Raw genomic sequence first — 20,195 nt, 5'->3', positions numbered from 1 at the left:
TAAAATAAGTGCAATGCTGAACACAGACATATTGACAAGCAATATTGACAAGTTGCATTTAAAAAGTTCTATATGCACTGTTATACACTGCTATGTGCCTTTATCCTTGGGACAAAAGATCTGAATCACTAAATGTGTTTATTAATTTTGCCTTCTGCTTTGCCTTCCTGATTTCAGATCCAGAGGACAAGAGTTTGAGGTTTAAACTTTAGGTTAAGAGGCAGATTTGAGTTCTTTGCAGAAGAGCTGCTGGCTTCAGGCACAGCAGGGTGTGATGCGTGAACAGCACAAAGACACAATTGCACAATGTGGCATAAATAAGGCTTTGACGCGAGATGTCAGGTGAAATTGTTGCAGGGCTTGATAAGAAAGAAAGCAGCCCTACTATTGTGTGTGAGTACTTGTAAGGCATTTGCAATACTGTGCACTCCACTGTTCCCCACTGGAGTCTTCCAGGCACAGCTGGAAGAGATGCATTTAAAGCTTGGTGTGTTTGGAGAAGAAGCTGCTAAGCCTACTGATACTTCCAGATATACAACAAAAAACAGCATTATTTCAATCTCACCAGAACCTATAACAGGTCACAGCTGTAGGTTAATGCACAAGTTTTCATTTATATCATTATTAATTAAATTATGATTTAATATTGTTAAACATTAAGGTTTGATTTCTTTTAATAGCAGCTTAAAGTATGCTGCATTTGCTTTGTGTACAGCAGGAGAGAAATGTGTATGTTGCTTTTTCATGTCTATCTTTCGAGAGCCTGTGTGTAGAAATTCGAGTATACAAATATACGAGTGTTTTGATATACAAGCATGCAAGGTTTAACTGTACAGTATAGGGTAAATTTAACAGTAGATATTCAATATATAGTACATTATATATGTGAACATTATCTAATTTAGCATACATGCAGGGGTTTATGGGCCAGGGCATCATTATGATTTCATTAGCATTGTTGTTTTATGTTATTAGCATTCGGTTAGCATTAGTTAAATTGTTGTTCCTCAAGTTTTTATCATCAATTTTGGTCAAAGCAATGTATTGTTTTACTTTAAATTTTACTAGATAAGATAGCTGTAAATATTACCATATCATAAATACACTAATGCACAGTGCTCAAAAAGTGTTTTTAAGAATAGCTTGAGCTTTAAAAAAAATACTAATAACTGAAGTTTCTTACCATGTGGTCATTCAGCATTACTTTGTTTAGTGCTAATATTAGCAAAATATATATATAATATATATACCCTACTTCATTGCTTAGCTCTTTGTATATATCAGATAGACATGATGATATTGTGGGTCAGATGTCTAAAATTACTGATGTTGTTAAAGCAATGCAAACTGAACTAAAACAATGTAAGGGGGATGTAGGGCCTCTTTCTGAGAAAGTGGGTATGTTTGAGAGGGATTTTAGAGAGTCCATAAACAGCAGTATAAACCGGGAAATCAGTTTTCGGCAGGCAGTGGACGCTAAATTGACAGAGCTGGAGCTCTACTGCCTGGATAATCTTGTAAAACTGGAGAAAGCAATTACTGACTGTTTTTTGCGCCGCAATGTCATCTGGGAAAAGCAGATGAGGAAGCTGCGCATCTTTAGCACGCCCGCAGTACAAAGGTTACAAGCCTACACCCATGCGTCTTCACCATCTCTATCTTTACACCGGAAGTAAGTAATATTAGCCCGTATTTAGATTTAAGACCCCGTTTTTGTGTAATTAGCTCTAAAATAAAACCTGAGCATTATAGTCATCCAAATTGGCAGTCACATAGTCAGTACCAAATTCACTGTGGCTAATTTGAGGCCATTTGTTGCCATTGCCTTCAGAGACAGTTGTTGGCATATCTTTATTTTGGAAGCCAGAAAATTTGGCCAATTTGGTAGAAGGACAAAACAAGAATGTTATCAGAAGAGCATGCGTTATTGTACCTATGGCACAGTGTACCACCTGCACTACATACACTCGTTACTGCCAAATGCTTGCTTTTAACTAGTAAAACGTGAGTGGAATTTATCTCCAGGGCATGCAAAGTCACAGCTTTCTGGGATGGCCCATTTGAGTGGAACATAATTTATTTTGTATTAAGCAATGCATAAACCATAAGCCAACAATTGATGGGTCAGATCAGTGGTAACCTGTGTAGTGTACCTTGATAACATAACAGAGATAGCAAAGCACCTCGGACAAGTGCTCAATAGGCTATGCCAATGTAAAACTAAAACTTACTGAGCATTGTCTATGTGTTGCCTATGAGAGAGATTACATTTTAGGCATTTGGCAGACGCTCTTATCCAGAGCAACTTACATTTTTGTCTCATTACACATCTGAGCAGTTGAGGGTTAAGGGCTTTGCTTAAGGGCTCAACAGTGGCAACTTGGTGGTTGTGGGGTTTGAACCTGGGATCTTCCAAACCGTAGTCCAATGCCTTAACCACTGAGCTACCCCTAGCCCAAGGTTGCTCTTCTCAGTCATATACTGTACACCAATCAGTCATAACATTACAATGCAAAACATTATGCCCAGTCTTGTTTAGGTTCCACTTGTGCCACCTAAGCAGCTCTGGCCACTCAGGAACATAACTCCACAAGACTTCTGAAGGTGTGCTGGGGTAACTGGTACCAGGGCATTGGCAGTAAATATTTCGAGTGTTGTGGGTTCCAAGGTGGGGTCTCCATAGGTCAAACATCCCATAAAGCTTGATTGAATTAGGATCTGGTGATCTTGGAGATAGGTTAGCTGGCTTTTGTACTTTGCTGCCGGGCCCTGTATGCAGTGGGCTGTGATACACTTGATGCACAAGTTGTGCTTCATTGAGATTGGACTGGATGGGCTGGTCCTTTGTCCCCAGGTTTATGGGTGGGCCTTGGGTGCCCATAATATTGTCACCAGTTTACTGTTATAATTTATAATAAATGTTAATGTGTTAATGTTATGTAGTGCTAATGTTCTGGCTGAACAGTGTAGTCTCTGAGCATGAGCACTGATCCAGAAACTCAGAATATCTCTGAAGTGCTCACACAGCCCAAAAATATTTCAAAAGTTAATAAAATTTAACTGGTGGCACTTGCTTTTGTGGGACTGGCACCCCATTTTCAGTAATACAGTACCTCCTGAGCTGAACTTTCACTACATAAATGAACCACAACAGCTTGTACTGGCCTCATATTTATATATGATGCTGAAATGCAGCTGGCTTTTTTTGCTTGAGAGATTTGGAAAGCACAATTCTTAGGTGCTGATTACTTACATCATCAAGCAGTACACTGTAAGTGTATTGACTTAATTTTTTTTGGAGGCAGTGTCTGCTCATTTACATGAACCATCCAATGAAGTACTGATGGAGGGCAATCCAACAGTTGGACTACTAGACAGGTGTGTAAGGGACATCAACCAGACCTCAGACAATTCCTTTTTGATGTGTACTGAAGCCTGGCAGCAAGTGCCCTCCATGGACAGAGATTTTACCCAGCCTTTCAGCAACCAAAGCATAAAGGACTCATTGGAATATATTACACAAATATATTATTTCCATAATAATAGTTTGCTAAGGTGTTTTTACTGAATCAGGGATAACTGAAGACAATGCTTTACATAGACAATAGGGTATACGTTTAGTGCATACCTTAATACCATGCACATTTAGAGAATACCCTAAGCCCAAACAACTATTAAAACAATGTGGAACTAAAGAACTGATACCTATTGGTGGTGCCGAAAATGGGTCAACAGGCATGTAGTGACCATGGCTGACTTATTCAGTGCGGAGTATCTAATCACGTTATGGAATTCCCCATGCTTTGCTCATTGATGATGGCTCCAATGTTTATGTACTGTATAAAAAATTCTATAGTGTGGACTCTGTGTAGAGAACAAAAAAATAAATTAAACATTGTCTTTTATACCACAGTCTGATTGGCAGGTTGAATATTCCATTGGCTCCTGAAAATTTTCTTTTACATTACAACTGATTGTATGCAGTTATTGTTTAGCAGACCACAAAGAAAATTCTGCTACTGGCAATAAGGACTGAACCCAACTGGGACCTGTCCCACCTCTTTGATAAGGAAATAGTGAATGGAGGATAAATGAATGGTCTTAGAGACACCCCTCAGAGCTCCGTTAGCCTAGTTGGTTCTCCTCCAGTTATACCCAAAATGTCTCCTGGGGTTTACAGTAGTGCAGGGAGTAGCAAGTACTAAATCCCTTGTGACCCAAAAGCCTCTAATGAGGCCCAAACAGACAAAAAGGGAAAAAATGAGAGACACAGAGACACTATAAAAAAAGAGAACTTTTTTGAATTGCTTGCTAAATGTAATAAATAACCAGTTGTTAGTGTTAAGGCTAGAGGCTTGTGTGTCTTACATATACAGGTAGCTCATTAAAGCCAATGAAGCCTAAATATTAAAAACAGAAAACAATCACATTTTGTGCTTTCATCATTCACCATTTTCTTTTTCAACCACTGTGTTGCTGTGCCCTTTGATTCACTGTCATTTGGAAGGTAAGCCTTCCACCCATTTACAACTTTCAGGTAGAGGGTAGTGATGGGACGTTTGGATCATTTTAGTGACTTGGTTCTTTGAATCTTGTTCATCAAAATAAATGAATCTTTTTGATTCTTTTAGTTCATTTAGATCTTTTGATCACAAATAAAATAAAATGTTACATTTTTTATAAACAGAACCCTAACACATGTTAATACACAAATTTTGGCTATAATGAAAATATTACAATGCAGCTAAGGACTTATTATAATAAACAGAATGAGCAGCTCACTTCTCATATCTTCTGGTCATAATTGTTCGTTCTTTTGTCACGTGCCTCTCATAGACGCTATGCAGTGCATTACACAGGAAAGAGAATTGAGCGGTTATTCCCACGAGTCTTTTAGTCCAAGTCGTTTCTTTTTTTTTTAATCTATTGCACTGCATAGCGTCTATGGGAGTCATGTGACAAAAGAATGAACAATTTGGACAAGGAGACTCAGAGGTAACTAATAATTTCTGTCTCCTGTACATAACCTACGGAGGTTTTGCGATGCTTTGTGCATGCGCGCCCAGTAGAAAAAGGAACGAATCACTCTCTAAAACTACTCATTCTTCACGTTAAAACTCATTCAAAAAAAATAAATTGTTCGTGAACGACCCATTAGTAGTAGAGGGCAGCAGATTTTCCTTAAAAATTTGACTGTATTTTGCCCTTCTATCGTGACAAGTGCACCAGTTCCTGGTGCAGAGAAACACCCCCATAACAGGATATTACTTAACCTTACTGTACACTCTAAAAAATGCTGGGTTGTTTCTGTAAACACATTATTTGGTTGTTTATGCTGGGTCAAAATTCTGGGTTATTTCGGGAACTTTAAACACATTCAAATAAGATGTACTGGGTCATTTACAAATGAACACCTGGTTGGGTTATTTTGACCCAACACCTAGTTTATTCTTTATTCTCTGGTTTCTCAAATGGCAGCCTGCATAATGTTCGAAATATTACTGTTATCTTGTCACAAAGTGTAGTTTCAAGAGTTGTTTAGGTGAGAATGCATGTGTGCATAGCTCAAAACCTCTATTGGATATTGAAGATAGCATCTATTTAAAAAATTGCCCAAATGTTTTCGGAGATTTAAGCTCCAGGAAATCCCCAGGTGCTCTGCACTCATGTACACCGCTCAATGCAGCAGATTTATTTCATTTTTGGTATTTCTAACTAGCAATATTTATACGTCATGTTATAATATATTGCGGCTGTGTGACGCATCCTGTACTCTGTGTGGCGAAGCGCAGAGGCAAGAAAAGGTTTATTAGAATTAAAATTCCGATTACGCCACCCTGGATAAAGGCCAGGGACCCTAATTAAGTAAGTTTCGTCTAAAGGCACACAGGTCAGTTCACGGGAGAAAGCAGGAGACAAGGATATCCAAAAGTATTACCATTTATTACACGTACTATTTTAAACAACTTAATTATAACAAATAAACAAAAAGAAATCAATAACATAAAATGACTGGGACCAGTAGTTCACATACAATGCACTCATGGACAACTTGAATATCCAGAGCCTCAGTTCAGGAACCGAGGCCGGGCGGCGGGGCCTAAGGGCGCAATCGGCCTACACAGCACAGCAACTTGCAATCACACAAGTGACTCACCACACCCACACACACGTGCTCGTATTCCAACCACTCAAAGTAGGAAAAACTAGAATCCCACCGCTGCCATAAGCACCCGGCTCCTGTACAAAAAAGAATCTGACGAAAGTACTAGGCAGATACAGTCACACACAATGGACAAAGGTTGTCCACCCTTACAGCTGGCCCAAAATTACAATACATTTATCTAAATAAAACAAAAAAATAAGTAAAATAAATTCACATACGAAGACCCGCAAGAAAATCTCCCTGGCGAAAGGCCAATAAGGTTTCCCCACGGTCTTATTCGACATGCGTTTCCTTCTCTACACACACATCCACCCAATACACACTTACATTCATTCACAAACAAGGAAAAAAAAAAAAAGAAAGCGCGCGCACACACGCACAGTGATTTACAACCAACGACACACTCACATTCATTCACAAAACAACAAAAGAAAAAAAAATAAATAAATAATAAAAAATAATCGCAATCGCCGTCTTCCCGCAGCAACACGGCAAGCAGGGTTAGCAACACGGCTAGTACAATGTAAACCATATAATACGGCTGCAGCAAAACAAACCCAGCGACAAAACAGCAGCGCCCACCAGGAATGCTCTTCACGTCGCACCACTACAGGAAGCTAGCACACCTCGCGCCACCCCCGTCTAGTACATAAAATAACAATTAAAACACTTACCAGCAAACATACTGCATAAACACGAGCAACATATTGTTAAATTACCTACCGGCAATGTGACACCGAATCTCACCAGGAGGGCATTTAAGACATGATCCGGGAAGCTGAGAGCTCCGTCAGTTTTACAGGGAGACGGCCAGTTTATTGGGAGGAACCGTCACGTTCACAACACCAGATGAACACCCGCGTCCGTTGACTCAACGCAGGCTGGCTAGACTGTGCAGATACCAGACAAACACCCTATAATAAGCCAAACTCACTTTAAGCACACACACACACCGCAACTGACATCCTTACCTGCAGCGCAATCACCTCAGGACTTCCAGGTTCCGTGTTGGATATGACGACATGCCACGGAAGCTAGGGGGCTGGAACCCATAACCCCGAGCCACCTTACCAACCAGCTTAAGTAGTAGTGACTAATCCATGATAGGACAATCAACCAAAACCCGACCAACCAGAAACAGGTGGGAAGAGCTTTACTCATTCTACCACAACCTACCCCCCACGGCTGCATCGTCGCCCCGACGATGGACAAAACAATCCCTCAACTCCAAGGTCGGAACCATGCCGAAATGGTCGAAGATGTCCCCGCAGGCAATACTCCATCAGGTCCCAACATGCCTGCAGATCGTGGGAGATGATGCAAGTTAGAGTGTCTCCCTGCGTTAGCTCGCCTAGACCGTCGTGGTACTAAATTGGATACCCCTACTGACCCTGGTATTAACTCACCTTCGAGGGGCTGACCAACACACGCCGAGGCATCGGTCGCACTATTAGCTACGGGCTCCACAGGCTCGGGGTCCGCCATATTTCCCACACTAACAACCGGAGGTGTCGCGGAGACCAATACCCACAAGTCCCCCTGCTCGGACCCCTCCGAAGCCTGCTCCCCCACCGGCGACGCAAATTCTGCGACTGGGCTAGGAAGGGACACTAAAGCAGGAGAGTCCTTCTGGGTTCGAACCTTCAGCAGTGAACAATGTACTTGCCTTACTTTGCTCAAGTCATCCACAGGGGCAATCGAATAAACTGAACCACCTTGTTTAGGGGCCCGTACCACCTGATACACCACTGGGCTCCACAGGTCCTGAATTTTTGAGCGACCCCTCACCCCAACATTACGAAGGTAGACAAGCTGACCCTCGGACAATGGGGTGTAACGTACATGAGAGTCATATTGGGCCTTACGTCGTTCCGCGGCGGCCCGCAGATGTTCCCGGGCCCCTTCAAAAGCCACCTGCAACCGAGTTTGATGCTCGACGACCCACTGGTGTACATGTCCACCCCCAGTTCCTTCTACCCTCCCTAACAGGAAGTCAACTAGTAGACGAGGTTCCTGCCCAAACATTAAATAATACGGGGACTCACCGGTTGATTGATGAGGGGTGGTATTGTAACAAAACACTACTTGCGGCAAACATGAAGCCCAATCACGCTTACTAGAGGGAGGCAGAGTCCGCAACAAATCGTGCAAAGTTCGATTAAACCTCTCACATTGTCCATTCCCCGCAGGGTGATAAGGTGTGGTTCGAGACTTCTCCACATTATATAGCATACACAGCTGCCGTATCAGTGAAGACTCGAAGTTGCGGCCCTGATCGGCATGTATCCGGCCAGGGACCCCAAACTTACAGAACCACTCTGCCACGAGCACTTGTGCCACCGTTTCTGCCCGCTGATCTCGTGTGGGAACTGCCAGGGTGTACTTTGTGAAGACATCGGTCATCACCAGCACATTCTCAACACCCGAACTGGATGGTTCCAACACAGTAAAATCAACTGCCAAGATCTCGTTGGGCGTAGCAGCGAGCAGGTGACCCATAAAACTAGACGCCACTGGCTGTCCACCCTTGGCCAACTGACACCGATCACACTCTTTACACCAACGAGCGACCTCTCTGGACATACCAGGCCAATAGCACCGCTGACGAACCAGCTCTGTTGTACGTTCAATGCCCTGATGGCCATGCTCCTGATGCAACCATCTCAAGATACCTTCCCTCAACCCAACCGGCAAAAGAACTTGCAAAACTTCCTCTCTTCCATCTGGACGGAAGATTCGACGGTACAACACCCCCTCCTGTTCTACCAAACGGTCCCATTGACGCAACACGGCCAAACTACCTTTAGACAATAATTTGCGTTCTTCAAAACTGGGGAGGTGTTGACACTGCCAAAACCCCAAAATGGGACCAATATCCGGATCGGACTCTTGTAATGCCCTCAACTCTCCTGCAGACAGACTAGGGAAAACCTGATGTGCAGCCTGGGTAGCCGGGTATACCGGCTTTACTTGGGCTGCCTGTCGTACCGATACCGGCACCGTGGTAGTTGGTAACAGCGGCTCTAAGCCCTGACTATTGGCCGGAGGCTGTCTCGAAAGGGCATCAGCATTACCATTGCTCTTACCTGACCTATACCGAATCTCAAAGTCAAATGCTGCAAGCTGGGCGGCCCAACGCTGCTCAGTGGCCCCCAGCTTGGCAGAAGACAAATGACTCAAAGGGTTGTTATCAGTAAAGACAACACATTTATGCCCTAGCAGATATTCCCGAAATTTCTCGGTCATGGCCCACTTGAGCGCCAAAAACTCCAGCCTCATTGAGCTATAGTTAGCCGGATTACGCTCAGTGGGTCGCAGGCTACGGCTGGCATAAGCAACAGGCCGGACCTTCCCTTCCTGTTCCTGAGACAGGACGGCCCCCAAACCCCGGTGACTAGCATCCACCTCAAGGATGAAGGGCAAAGAAAAGTCTGCATATGCAAGAATAGGGGAAGTGGTGAGCTTCTCCTTCAGAGCATCAAAACTCATCTGGCATTGGTCCGTCCAGGCACCGACGAAGCTTAGACCTACCGGTTTCTTATGCCTACCCCCCACAAACTCGGCAACCAGCTTATGCAGAGGGGATGCCAACTGTGCAAACCCCTCCACGAAGCGACGATAATAACTGGCGAAACCTAAAAAGGAACGAAGCTCCGTTACGGTACTGGGGCAGCTCCAATTTGCCACCACTTCCACTTTACTTGGATCAGTAGCCACACCACAAGAAGACACCACATGGCCCAAATACCGTACCTGCTGTTTGAAGAACGCACACTTCCCCAACTTCGCCTTGAGACCTTCGCCCTTTAACCGACCCAAAACCAATTCCAACCGTTCCACATGCTGAGCCACCGAAGAGGAAAAGACCACAATATCATCCAGATACAGAAGCAATGATTGATGTCGCTGATCACCAAACAATCTTTCCATCAACCGTTGGAAAGTACTGGGAGCATTACAAAGCCCAAACGGCATTCTATTCCACTCGAATAACCCGAACGGTGTACAAAAAGCAGTTTTGGACCGATCCCCCTCGGTCACCGGGACTTGATTATACCCGCTGGCCAAGTCCAACGTGGAAAACCAGCGGGCCCCGGTCAAGGCGTCCAGCGTTTCCTCTATACGAGGTAATGGAAAGGCATCCTTTCTGGTCTTTAGGTTCAACTGCCGGTAGTCCACACACATGCGTAGACTACCATCTTTCTTGCGCACCAACACAATCGGAGACGCATAAGGACTACAACTCTCCCTAATTATCTGACCCTCAAGCAGCTGGTTAATGTGGGTCTTCACCACATCATACTCGGAGGGGGGCAAACGCCTATACCGCTGCCGAACTGGGACGTCATCTATCAGGGGAATATCATGCGAGATCAGACTCGTACACCCTAAATCATTATCATGCGCCGAAAACACGGACTGATAACTCCGCAACAGGGCCCTAACCTCACCTTGCTCTCCTGATGCCAAGGCAGATAAATCAACTGATTCAATCTGTTCCTGCAGCGATGGTTCCACTGCACCGCCCTGGGAGCACACACTAGCGACCACGTCCTTAACCTCAGTCACCCCCGGTGGTAGACTTGCAACGTACACCCCCTGCAGACTACCTAATAGGGTCCTTGGGTACAATGCTACGTCCAATACCCCCACATTTACAACTGGGATATAGGCGGTACCTCGCACCACCAGCACCAGGGAAGGCGAAGCCAACAAGCCGGCCGGTAGTCCTGACTCCAAGGGCTCAAACAACATGGTGCCCCCAGAATCCTGTTCTGAACACGTAGCGGTAACAATCTTCATAGTGCCACCTGGAACACGGCACGGATGGCGCCCACGCACTCGTGCATTACCAACCTGTCCAACCATGGACTCAGGGTCAACCCCATGACAATGCTGCAAAGCTTGCATCACAAAACCCGGAACCGCTACCACAGGTGGAGAGTCAAACAAGGCTGAGCCGTGTTGGCTAAAAAGATCCCGGTAACACCGGCTCAACACATTCATCCCCAGCACCCCCGGAACCTGGACACACATGTTTCCGGGCGGGTCCCTAACCACCAGTATTCCGCAACCTGACACTATTTTGCCACACAACTCCACATCCAACTCCATATAGCCAATATAGGGAATGGCAAGCCCATTAGCCGCACGTAACTGGAGCCATTGGCACGATTTTAAGCGCTCCGGACCCCAAGGTTTAAAATTCTCCAAAAAGCAGCTCTCCGTGATGGTGGACACCATAGAACCGGTATCAATTAAACAAGCGACCGAAATGCCCCCAATAGTGACCGTCAACTGGGGACAGCCTGACATTAAACGGGACAATGAACAACCACCAATTACCTCATCCGAGCCCCCAATTTCCCCGCCCGAGCTACGGCTCAAAAGCTCGGTGGGTACTAGTTTCCCGAAGGCTGGCTTGAGCTACGCTGCCCCTCCGCCAGTGATGACCCCGTGGGCGCAGAGGATAATGGGCCCTGTGGTGGAACATTACACTCCCTGGCAACATGGCCCAGTCGATGGCACCGCCAACAAACCACCGGCCCATACCGTGAAGAACGACTTTGCGGACGCACCTCCTGAAACCGAGCAACACTTTGACTCAACTGGTTCAACTGCTGCTGCTAAACCTTTAACATCTCCCGTAATTCTCTCAGCTCAGAAGACGAAGATTCACTCGCATGTGAATGCTGTTCCCCCTGGACCCCATACTGAATCCCATACGCTGCTGGAACTGACTGACTACGAGCTCTCGCACCCCCCGGCATGCCCTCCTGTTCCCACCTAATTGCCTCGCTACGCACATCTAACAAGGTGGCGTGTGGCTGGCGGCGAACTAATTGCTTAAGCTCCCGCCGCAGTGCACTATCCATCACATATTCCACGAACTGATCGCGCAACAAGACCGGGGCATTTGGGGCAGTCCCAGGAAACTGCTGTTTAACTTTCTCCATGAGACCCATCAAGGCAAGGGAGAACTCTAATAAACCCTCCCCCTCCAATTGTCTACGGGAGAAAAAGGCTTCCTGTAATGCTACATGAGACTGCGAACAACCAAAAACTTCACGCAGTGCAAGAAAAATCTTAGTTGGATCCCCCCGTTCACCATCTGGGCGATACCTGATCTCCTCCCGTGCCTCCCCCTCTAGATGGTCAAACAAGAATAACGCCTGGTCCTCAACCGACAAATGGCGAACTCTAATACATGCCTGCACCTCCTCAATCCATTCATCGATGCTAAGCCCCAACTTGCCATTAAACTTAGGACATTTACGGTCCCTAGGTACGAATACCAACCTCTCCGTCTGGCTAGCACCCACAACTGGAGGAGGTATAACAGCCGCGACCAGGCAGCACAAGGAGGCGCTCTTGACGCAGCCTCTCATTGTCGGCCTTCAACTGGGCCACAAGTTCCCTTAGTTCGCGAAGTTCTTCCTCCATGTCTAAATTACCACTTACCACCCAATAGCCCCCGGCCGGATACCCGAAGAGATAGAGGATGGTTTCACCGCAGTCCGGACTGACGCTGCTGTTTTGCCGCAACTCTAAAAAAAAAAGAAACAACCCAAAAATAAATTACAAAAAAAAACAAAATAAACAATGAAATCTGGATAACCCCGTCTCCGCCTAGTTACCGGGATCCTGCCGATTACGCCAGAATGTGGCGAAGCGCAGAGGCAAGAAAAGGTTTATTAGAATTGAAATTCCGATTACGCCACCCTGGATAAAGGCCAGGGACCCTAATTAAGTAAGTTTCGTCTAAAGGCACACAGGTCAGTTCACGGGAGAAAGCAGGAGACAAGGATATCCAAAAGTATTACCATTTATTACACGTACTATTTTAAACAACTTAATTATAACAAATAAACAAAAAGAAATCAATAACATAAAATGACTGGGACCAGTAGTTCACATACAATGCACTCATGGACAACTTGAATATCCAGAGCCTCAGTTCAGGAACCGAGGCCGGGCGGCGGGGCCTAAGGGCGCAATCGGCCTACACAGCACAGCAACTTGCAATCACACAAGTGACTCACCACACCCACACACACGTGCTCGTATTCCAACCACTCAAAGTAGGAAAAACTAGAATCCCACCGCTGCCATAAGCACCCGGCTCCTGTACAAAAAAGAATCTGACGAAAGTACTAGGCAGATACAGTCACACACAATGGACAAAGGTTGTCCACCCTTACAGCTGGCCCAAAATTACAATACATTTATCTAAATAAAACAAAAAAATAAGTAAAATAAATTCACATACGAAGACCCGCAAGAAAATCTCCCTGGCGAAAGGCCAATAAGGTTTCCCCACGGTCTTATTCGACATGCGTTTCCTTCTCTACACACACATCCACCCAATACACACTTACATTCATTCACAAACAAGGAAAAAAAAAAAAAGAAAGCGCGCGCACACACGCACAGTGATTTACAACCAACGACACACTCACATTCATTCACAAAACAACAAAAGAAAAAAAAAAAAATAAATAATAAAAAATAATCGCAATCGCCGTCTTCCCGCAGCAACACGGCAAGCAGGGTTAGCAACACGGCTAGTACAATGTAAACCATATAATACGGCTGCAGCAAAACAAACCCAGCGACAAAACAGCAGCGCCCACCAGGAATGCTCTTCACGTCGCACCACTACAGGAAGCTAGCACACCTCGCGCCACCCCCGTCTAGTACATAAAATAACAATTAAAACACTTACCAGCAAACATACTGCATAAACACGAGCAACATATTGTTAAATTACCTACCGGCAATGTGACACCGAATCTCACCAGGAGGGCATTTAAGACATGATCCGGGAAGCTGAGAGCTCCGTCAGTTTTACAGGGAGACGGCCAGTTTATTGGGAGGAACCGTCACGTTCACAACACCAGATGAACACCCGCGTCCGTTGACTCAACGCAGGCTGGCTAGACTGTGCAGATACCAGACAAACACCCTATAATAAGCCAAACTCACTTTAAGCACACACACACACCGCAACTGACATCCTTACCTGCAGCGCAATCACCTCAGGACTTCCAGGTTCCGTGTTGGATATGACGACATGCCACGGAAGCTAGGGGGCTGGAACCCATAACCCCGAGCCACCTTACCAACCAGCTTAAGTAGTAGTGACTAACCCATGATAGGACAATCAACCAAAACCCGACCAACCAGAAACAGGTGGGAAGAGCTTTACTCATTCTACCACAACCTACCCCCCACGGCTGCATCGTCGCCCCGACGATGGACAAAACAATCCCTCAACTCCAAGGTCGGAACCATGCCGAAATGGTCGAAGATGTCCCCGCAGGCAATACTCCATCAGGTCCCAACATGCCTGCAGATCGTGGGAGATGATGCAAGTTAGAGTGTCTCCCTGCGTTAGCTCGCCTAGACCGTCGTGGTACTAAATTGGATACCCCTACTGACCCTGGTATTAACTCACCTTCGAGGGGCTGACCAACACACGCCGAGGCATCGGTCGCACTATTAGCTACGGGCTCCACAGGCTCGGGGTCCGCCATATTTCCCACACTAACAACCGGAGGTGTCGCGGAGACCAATACCCACAAGTCCCCCTGCTCGGACCCCTCCGAAGCCTGCTCCCCCACCGGCGACGCAAATTCTGCGACTGGGCTAGGAAGGGACACTAAAGCAGGAGAGTCCTTCTGGGTTCGAACCTTCAGCAGTGAACAATGTACTTGCCTTACTTTGCTCAAGTCATCCACAGGGGCAATCGAATAAACTGAACCACCTTGTTTAGGGGCCCGTACCACCTGATACACCACTGGGCTCCACAGGTCCTGAATTTTTGAGCGACCCCTCACCCCAACATTACGAAGGTAGACAAGCTGACCCTCGGACAATGGGGTGTAACGTACATGAGAGTCATATTGGGCCTTACGTCGTTCCGCGGCGGCCCGCAGATGTTCCCGGGCCCCTTCAAAAGCCACCTGCAACCGAGTTTGATGCTCGACGACCCACTGGTGTACATGTCCACCCCCAGTTCCTTCTACCCTCCCTAACAGGAAGTCAACTAGTAGACGAGGTTCCTGCCCAAACATTAAATAATACGGGGACTCACCGGTTGATTGATGAGGGGTGGTATTGTAACAAAACACTACTTGCGGCAAACATGAAGCCCAATCACGCTTACTAGAGGGAGGCAGAGTCCGCAACAAATCGTGCAAAGTTCGATTAAACCTCTCACATTGTCCATTCCCCGCAGGGTGATAAGGTGTGGTTCGAGACTTCTCCACATTATATAGCATACACAGCTGCCGTATCAGTGAAGACTCGAAGTTGCGGCCCTGATCGGCATGTATCCGGCCAGGGACCCCAAACTTACAGAACCACTCTGCCACGAGCACTTGTGCCACCGTTTCTGCCCGCTGATCTCGTGTGGGAACTGCCAGGGTGTACTTTGTGAAGACATCGGTCATCACCAGCACATTCTCAACACCCGAACTGGATGGTTCCAACACAGTAAAATCAACTGCCAAGATCTCGTTGGGCGTAGCAGCGAGCAGGTGACCCATAAAACTAGACGCCACTGGCTGTCCACCCTTGGCCAACTGACACCGATCACACTCTTTACACCAACGAGCGACCTCTCTGGACATACCAGGCCAATAGCACCGCTGACGAACCAGCTCTGTTGTACGTTCAATGCCCTGATGGCCATGCTCCTGATGCAACCATCTCAAGATACCTTCCCTCAACCCAACCGGCAAAAGAACTTGCAAAACTTCCTCTCTTCCATCTGGACGGAAGATTCGACGGTACAACACCCCCTCCTGTTCTACCAAACGGTCCCATTGACGCAACACGGCCAAACTACCTTTAGACAATAATTTGCGTTCTTCAAAACTGGGGAGGTGTTGACACTGCCAAAACCCCAAAATGGGACCAATATCCGGATCGGACTCTTGTAATGCCCTCAACTCTCCTGCAGACAGACTAGGGAAAACCTGATGTGCAGCCTGGGTAGCCGGGTATACCGGCTTTACTTGGGCTGCCTGTCGTACCGATACCGGCACCGTGGTAGTTGGTAACAGCGGCTCTAAGCCCTGACTATTGGCCGGAGGCTGTCTCGAAAGGGCATCAGCATTACCATTGCTCTTACCTGACCTATACCGAATCTCAAAGTCAAATGCTGCAAGCTGGGCGGCCCAACGCTGCTCAGTGGCCCCCAGCTTGGCAGAAGACAAATGACTCAAAGGGTTGTTATCAGTAAAGACAACACATTTATGCCCTAGCAGATATTCCCGAAATTTCTCGGTCATGGCCCACTTGAGCGCCAAAAACTCCAGCCTCATTGAGCTATAGTTAGCCGGATTACGCTCAGTGGGTCGCAGGCTACGGCTGGCATAAGCAACAGGCCGGACCTTCCCTTCCTGTTCCTGAGACAGGACGGCCCCCAAACCCCGGTGACTAGCATCCACCTCAAGGATGAAGGGCAAAGAAAAGTCTGCATATGCAAGAATAGGGGAAGTGGTGAGCTTCTCCTTCAGAGCATCAAAACTCATCTGGCATTGGTCCGTCCAGGCACCGACGAAGCTTAGACCTACCGGTTTCTTATGCCTACCCCCCACAAACTCGGCAACCAGCTTATGCAGAGGGGATGCCAACTGTGCAAACCCCTCCACGAAGCGACGATAATAACTGGCGAAACCTAAAAAGGAACGAAGCTCCGTTACGGTACTGGGGCAGCTCCAATTTGCCACCACTTCCACTTTACTTGGATCAGTAGCCACACCACAAGAAGACACCACATGGCCCAAATACCGTACCTGCTGTTTGAAGAACGCACACTTCCCCAACTTCGCCTTGAGACCTTCGCCCTTTAACCGACCCAAAACCAATTCCAACCGTTCCACATGCTGAGCCACCGAAGAGGAAAAGACCACAATATCATCCAGATACAGAAGCAATGATTGATGTCGCTGATCACCAAACAATCTTTCCATCAACCGTTGGAAAGTACTGGGAGCATTACAAAGCCCAAACGGCATTCTATTCCACTCGAATAACCCGAACGGTGTACAAAAAGCAGTTTTGGACCGATCCCCCTCGGTCACCGGGACTTGATTATACCCGCTGGCCAAGTCCAACGTGGAAAACCAGCGGGCCCCGGTCAAGGCGTCCAGCGTTTCCTCTATACGAGGTAATGGAAAGGCATCCTTTCTGGTCTTTAGGTTCAACTGCCGGTAGTCCACACACATGCGTAGACTACCATCTTTCTTGCGCACCAACACAATCGGAGACGCATAAGGACTACAACTCTCCCTAATTATCTGACCCTCAAGCAGCTGGTTAATGTGGGTCTTCACCACATCATACTCGGAGGGGGGCAAACGCCTATACCGCTGCCGAACTGGGACGTCATCTATCAGGGGAATATCATGCGAGATCAGACTCGTACACCCTAAATCATTATCATGCGCCGAAAACACGGACTGATAACTCCGCAACAGGGCCCTAACCTCACCTTGCTCTCCTGATGCCAAGGCAGATAAATCAACTGATTCAATCTGTTCCTGCAGCGATGGTTCCACTGCACCGCCCTGGGAGCACACACTAGCGACCACGTCCTTAACCTCAGTCACCCCCGGTGGTAGACTTGCAACGTACACCCCCTGCAGACTACCTAATAGGGTCCTTGGGTACAATGCTACGTCCAATACCCCCACATTTACAACTGGGATATAGGCGGTACCTCGCACCACCAGCACCAGGGAAGGCGAAGCCAACAAGCCGGCCGGTAGTCCTGACTCCAAGGGCTCAAACAACATGGTGCCCCCAGAATCCTGTTCTGAACACGTAGCGGTAACAATCTTCATAGTGCCACCTGGAACACGGCACGGATGGCGCCCACGCACTCGTGCATTACCAACCTGTCCAACCATGGACTCAGGGTCAACCCCATGACAATGCTGCAAAGCTTGCATCACAAAACCCGGAACCGCTACCACAGGTGGAGAGTCAAACAAGGCTGAGCCGTGTTGGCTAAAAAGATCCCGGTAACACCGGCTCAACACATTCATCCCCAGCACCCCCGGAACCTGGACACACATGTTTCCGGGCGGGTCCCTAACCACCAGTATTCCGCAACCTGACACTATTTTGCCACACAACTCCACATCCAACTCCATATAGCCAATATAGGGAATGGCAAGCCCATTAGCCGCACGTAACTGGAGCCATTGGCACGATTTTAAGCGCTCCGGACCCCAAGGTTTAAAATTCTCCAAAAAGCAGCTCTCCGTGATGGTGGACACCATAGAACCGGTATCAATTAAACAAGCGACCGAAATGCCCCCAATAGTGACCGTCAACTGGGGACAGCCTGACATTAAACGGGACAATGAACAACCACCAATTACCTCATCCGAGCCCCCAATTTCCCCGCCCGAGCTACGGCTCAAAAGCTCGGTGGGTACTAGTTTCCCGAAGGCTGGCTTGAGCTACGCTGCCCCTCCGCCAGTGATGACCCCGTGGGCGCAGAGGATAATGGGCCCTGTGGTGGAACATTACACTCCCTGGCAACATGGCCCAGTCGATGGCACCGCCAACAAACCACCGGCCCATACCGTGAAGAACGACTTTGCGGACGCACCTCCTGAAACCGAGCAACACTTTGACTCAACTGGTTCAACTGCTGCTGCTAAACCTTTAACATCTCCCGTAATTCTCTCAGCTCAGAAGACGAAGATTCACTCGCATGTGAATGCTGTTCCCCCTGGACCCCATACTGAATCCCATACGCTGCTGGAACTGACTGACTACGAGCTCTCGCACCCCCCGGCATGCCCTCCTGTTCCCACCTAATTGCCTCGCTACGCACATCTAACAAGGTGGCGTGTGGCTGGCGGCGAACTAATTGCTTAAGCTCCCGCCGCAGTGCACTATCCATCACATATTCCACGAACTGATCGCGCAACAAGACCGGGGCATTTGGGGCAGTCCCAGGAAACTGCTGTTTAACTTTCTCCATGAGACCCATCAAGGCAAGGGAGAACTCTAATAAACCCTCCCCCTCCAATTGTCTACGGGAGAAAAAGGCTTCCTGTAATGCTACATGAGACTGCGAACAACCAAAAACTTCACGCAGTGCAAGAAAAATCTTAGTTGGATCCCCCCGTTCACCATCTGGGCGATACCTGATCTCCTCCCGTGCCTCCCCCTCTAGATGGTCAAACAAGAATAACGCCTGGTCCTCAACCGACAAATGGCGAACTCTAATACATGCCTGCACCTCCTCAATCCATTCATCGATGCTAAGCCCCAACTTGCCATTAAACTTAGGACATTTACGGTCCCTAGGTACGAATACCAACCTCTCCGTCTGGCTAGCACCCACAACTGGAGGAGGTATAACAGCCGCGACCAGGCAGCACAAGGAGGCGCTCTTGACGCAGCCTCTCATTGTCGGCCTTCAACTGGGCCACAAGTTCCCTTAGTTCGCGAAGTTCTTCCTCCATGTCTAAATTACCACTTACCACCCAATAGCCCCCGGCCGGATACCCGAAGAGATAGAGGATGGTTTCACCGCAGTCCGGACTGACGCTGCTGTTTTGCCGCAACTCTAAAAAAAAAAGAAACAACCCAAAAATAAATTACAAAAAAAAACAAAATAAACAATGAAATCTGGATAACCCCGTCTCCGCCTAGTTACCGGGATCCTGCCGATTACGCCAGAATGTGGCGAAGCGCAGAGGCAAGAAAAGGTTTATTAGAATTGAAATTCCGATTACGCCACCCTGGATAAAGGCCAGGGACCCTAATTAAGTAAGTTTCGTCTAAAGGCACACAGGTCAGTTCACGGGAGAAAGCAGGAGACAAGGATATCCAAAAGTATTACCATTTATTACACGTACTATTTTAAACAACTTAATTATAACAAATAAACAAAAAGAAATCAATAACATAAAATGACTGGGACCAGTAGTTCACATACAATGCACTCATGGACAACTTGAATATCCAGAGCCTCAGTTCAGGAACCGAGGCCGGG

General features: G+C 47.2%; 1 protein-coding gene across 1 annotated transcript; it reads right to left on the bottom strand.

Moving 5' to 3' along the window:
• Nucleotides 1–6,068: 6,068 nt before the first annotated feature.
• LOC128527640 (uncharacterized) lies at nt 6,069–18,333 on the bottom strand. Its single transcript, XM_053500104.1, has 5 exons — nt 14,625–18,333; nt 12,490–12,714; nt 9,287–11,475; nt 7,573–8,437; nt 6,069–6,133 (listed from the first exon to the last, which is right to left on the bottom strand). Exons 1-5 carry the CDS (start codon nt 18,331–18,333, stop codon nt 6,069–6,071), a joined length of 7,053 nt encoding a protein of 2,350 aa, XP_053356079.1.
• Nucleotides 18,334–20,195: the final 1,862 nt, after the last annotated feature.

Source organism: Clarias gariepinus, chromosome 7 (assembly GCF_024256425.1).
Source record: "Clarias gariepinus isolate MV-2021 ecotype Netherlands chromosome 7, CGAR_prim_01v2, whole genome shotgun sequence".
Classification (NCBI taxonomy): domain Eukaryota; kingdom Metazoa; phylum Chordata; class Actinopteri; order Siluriformes; family Clariidae; genus Clarias; species Clarias gariepinus.
This window is presented reverse-complemented; position numbering and strand designations above follow the sequence as displayed.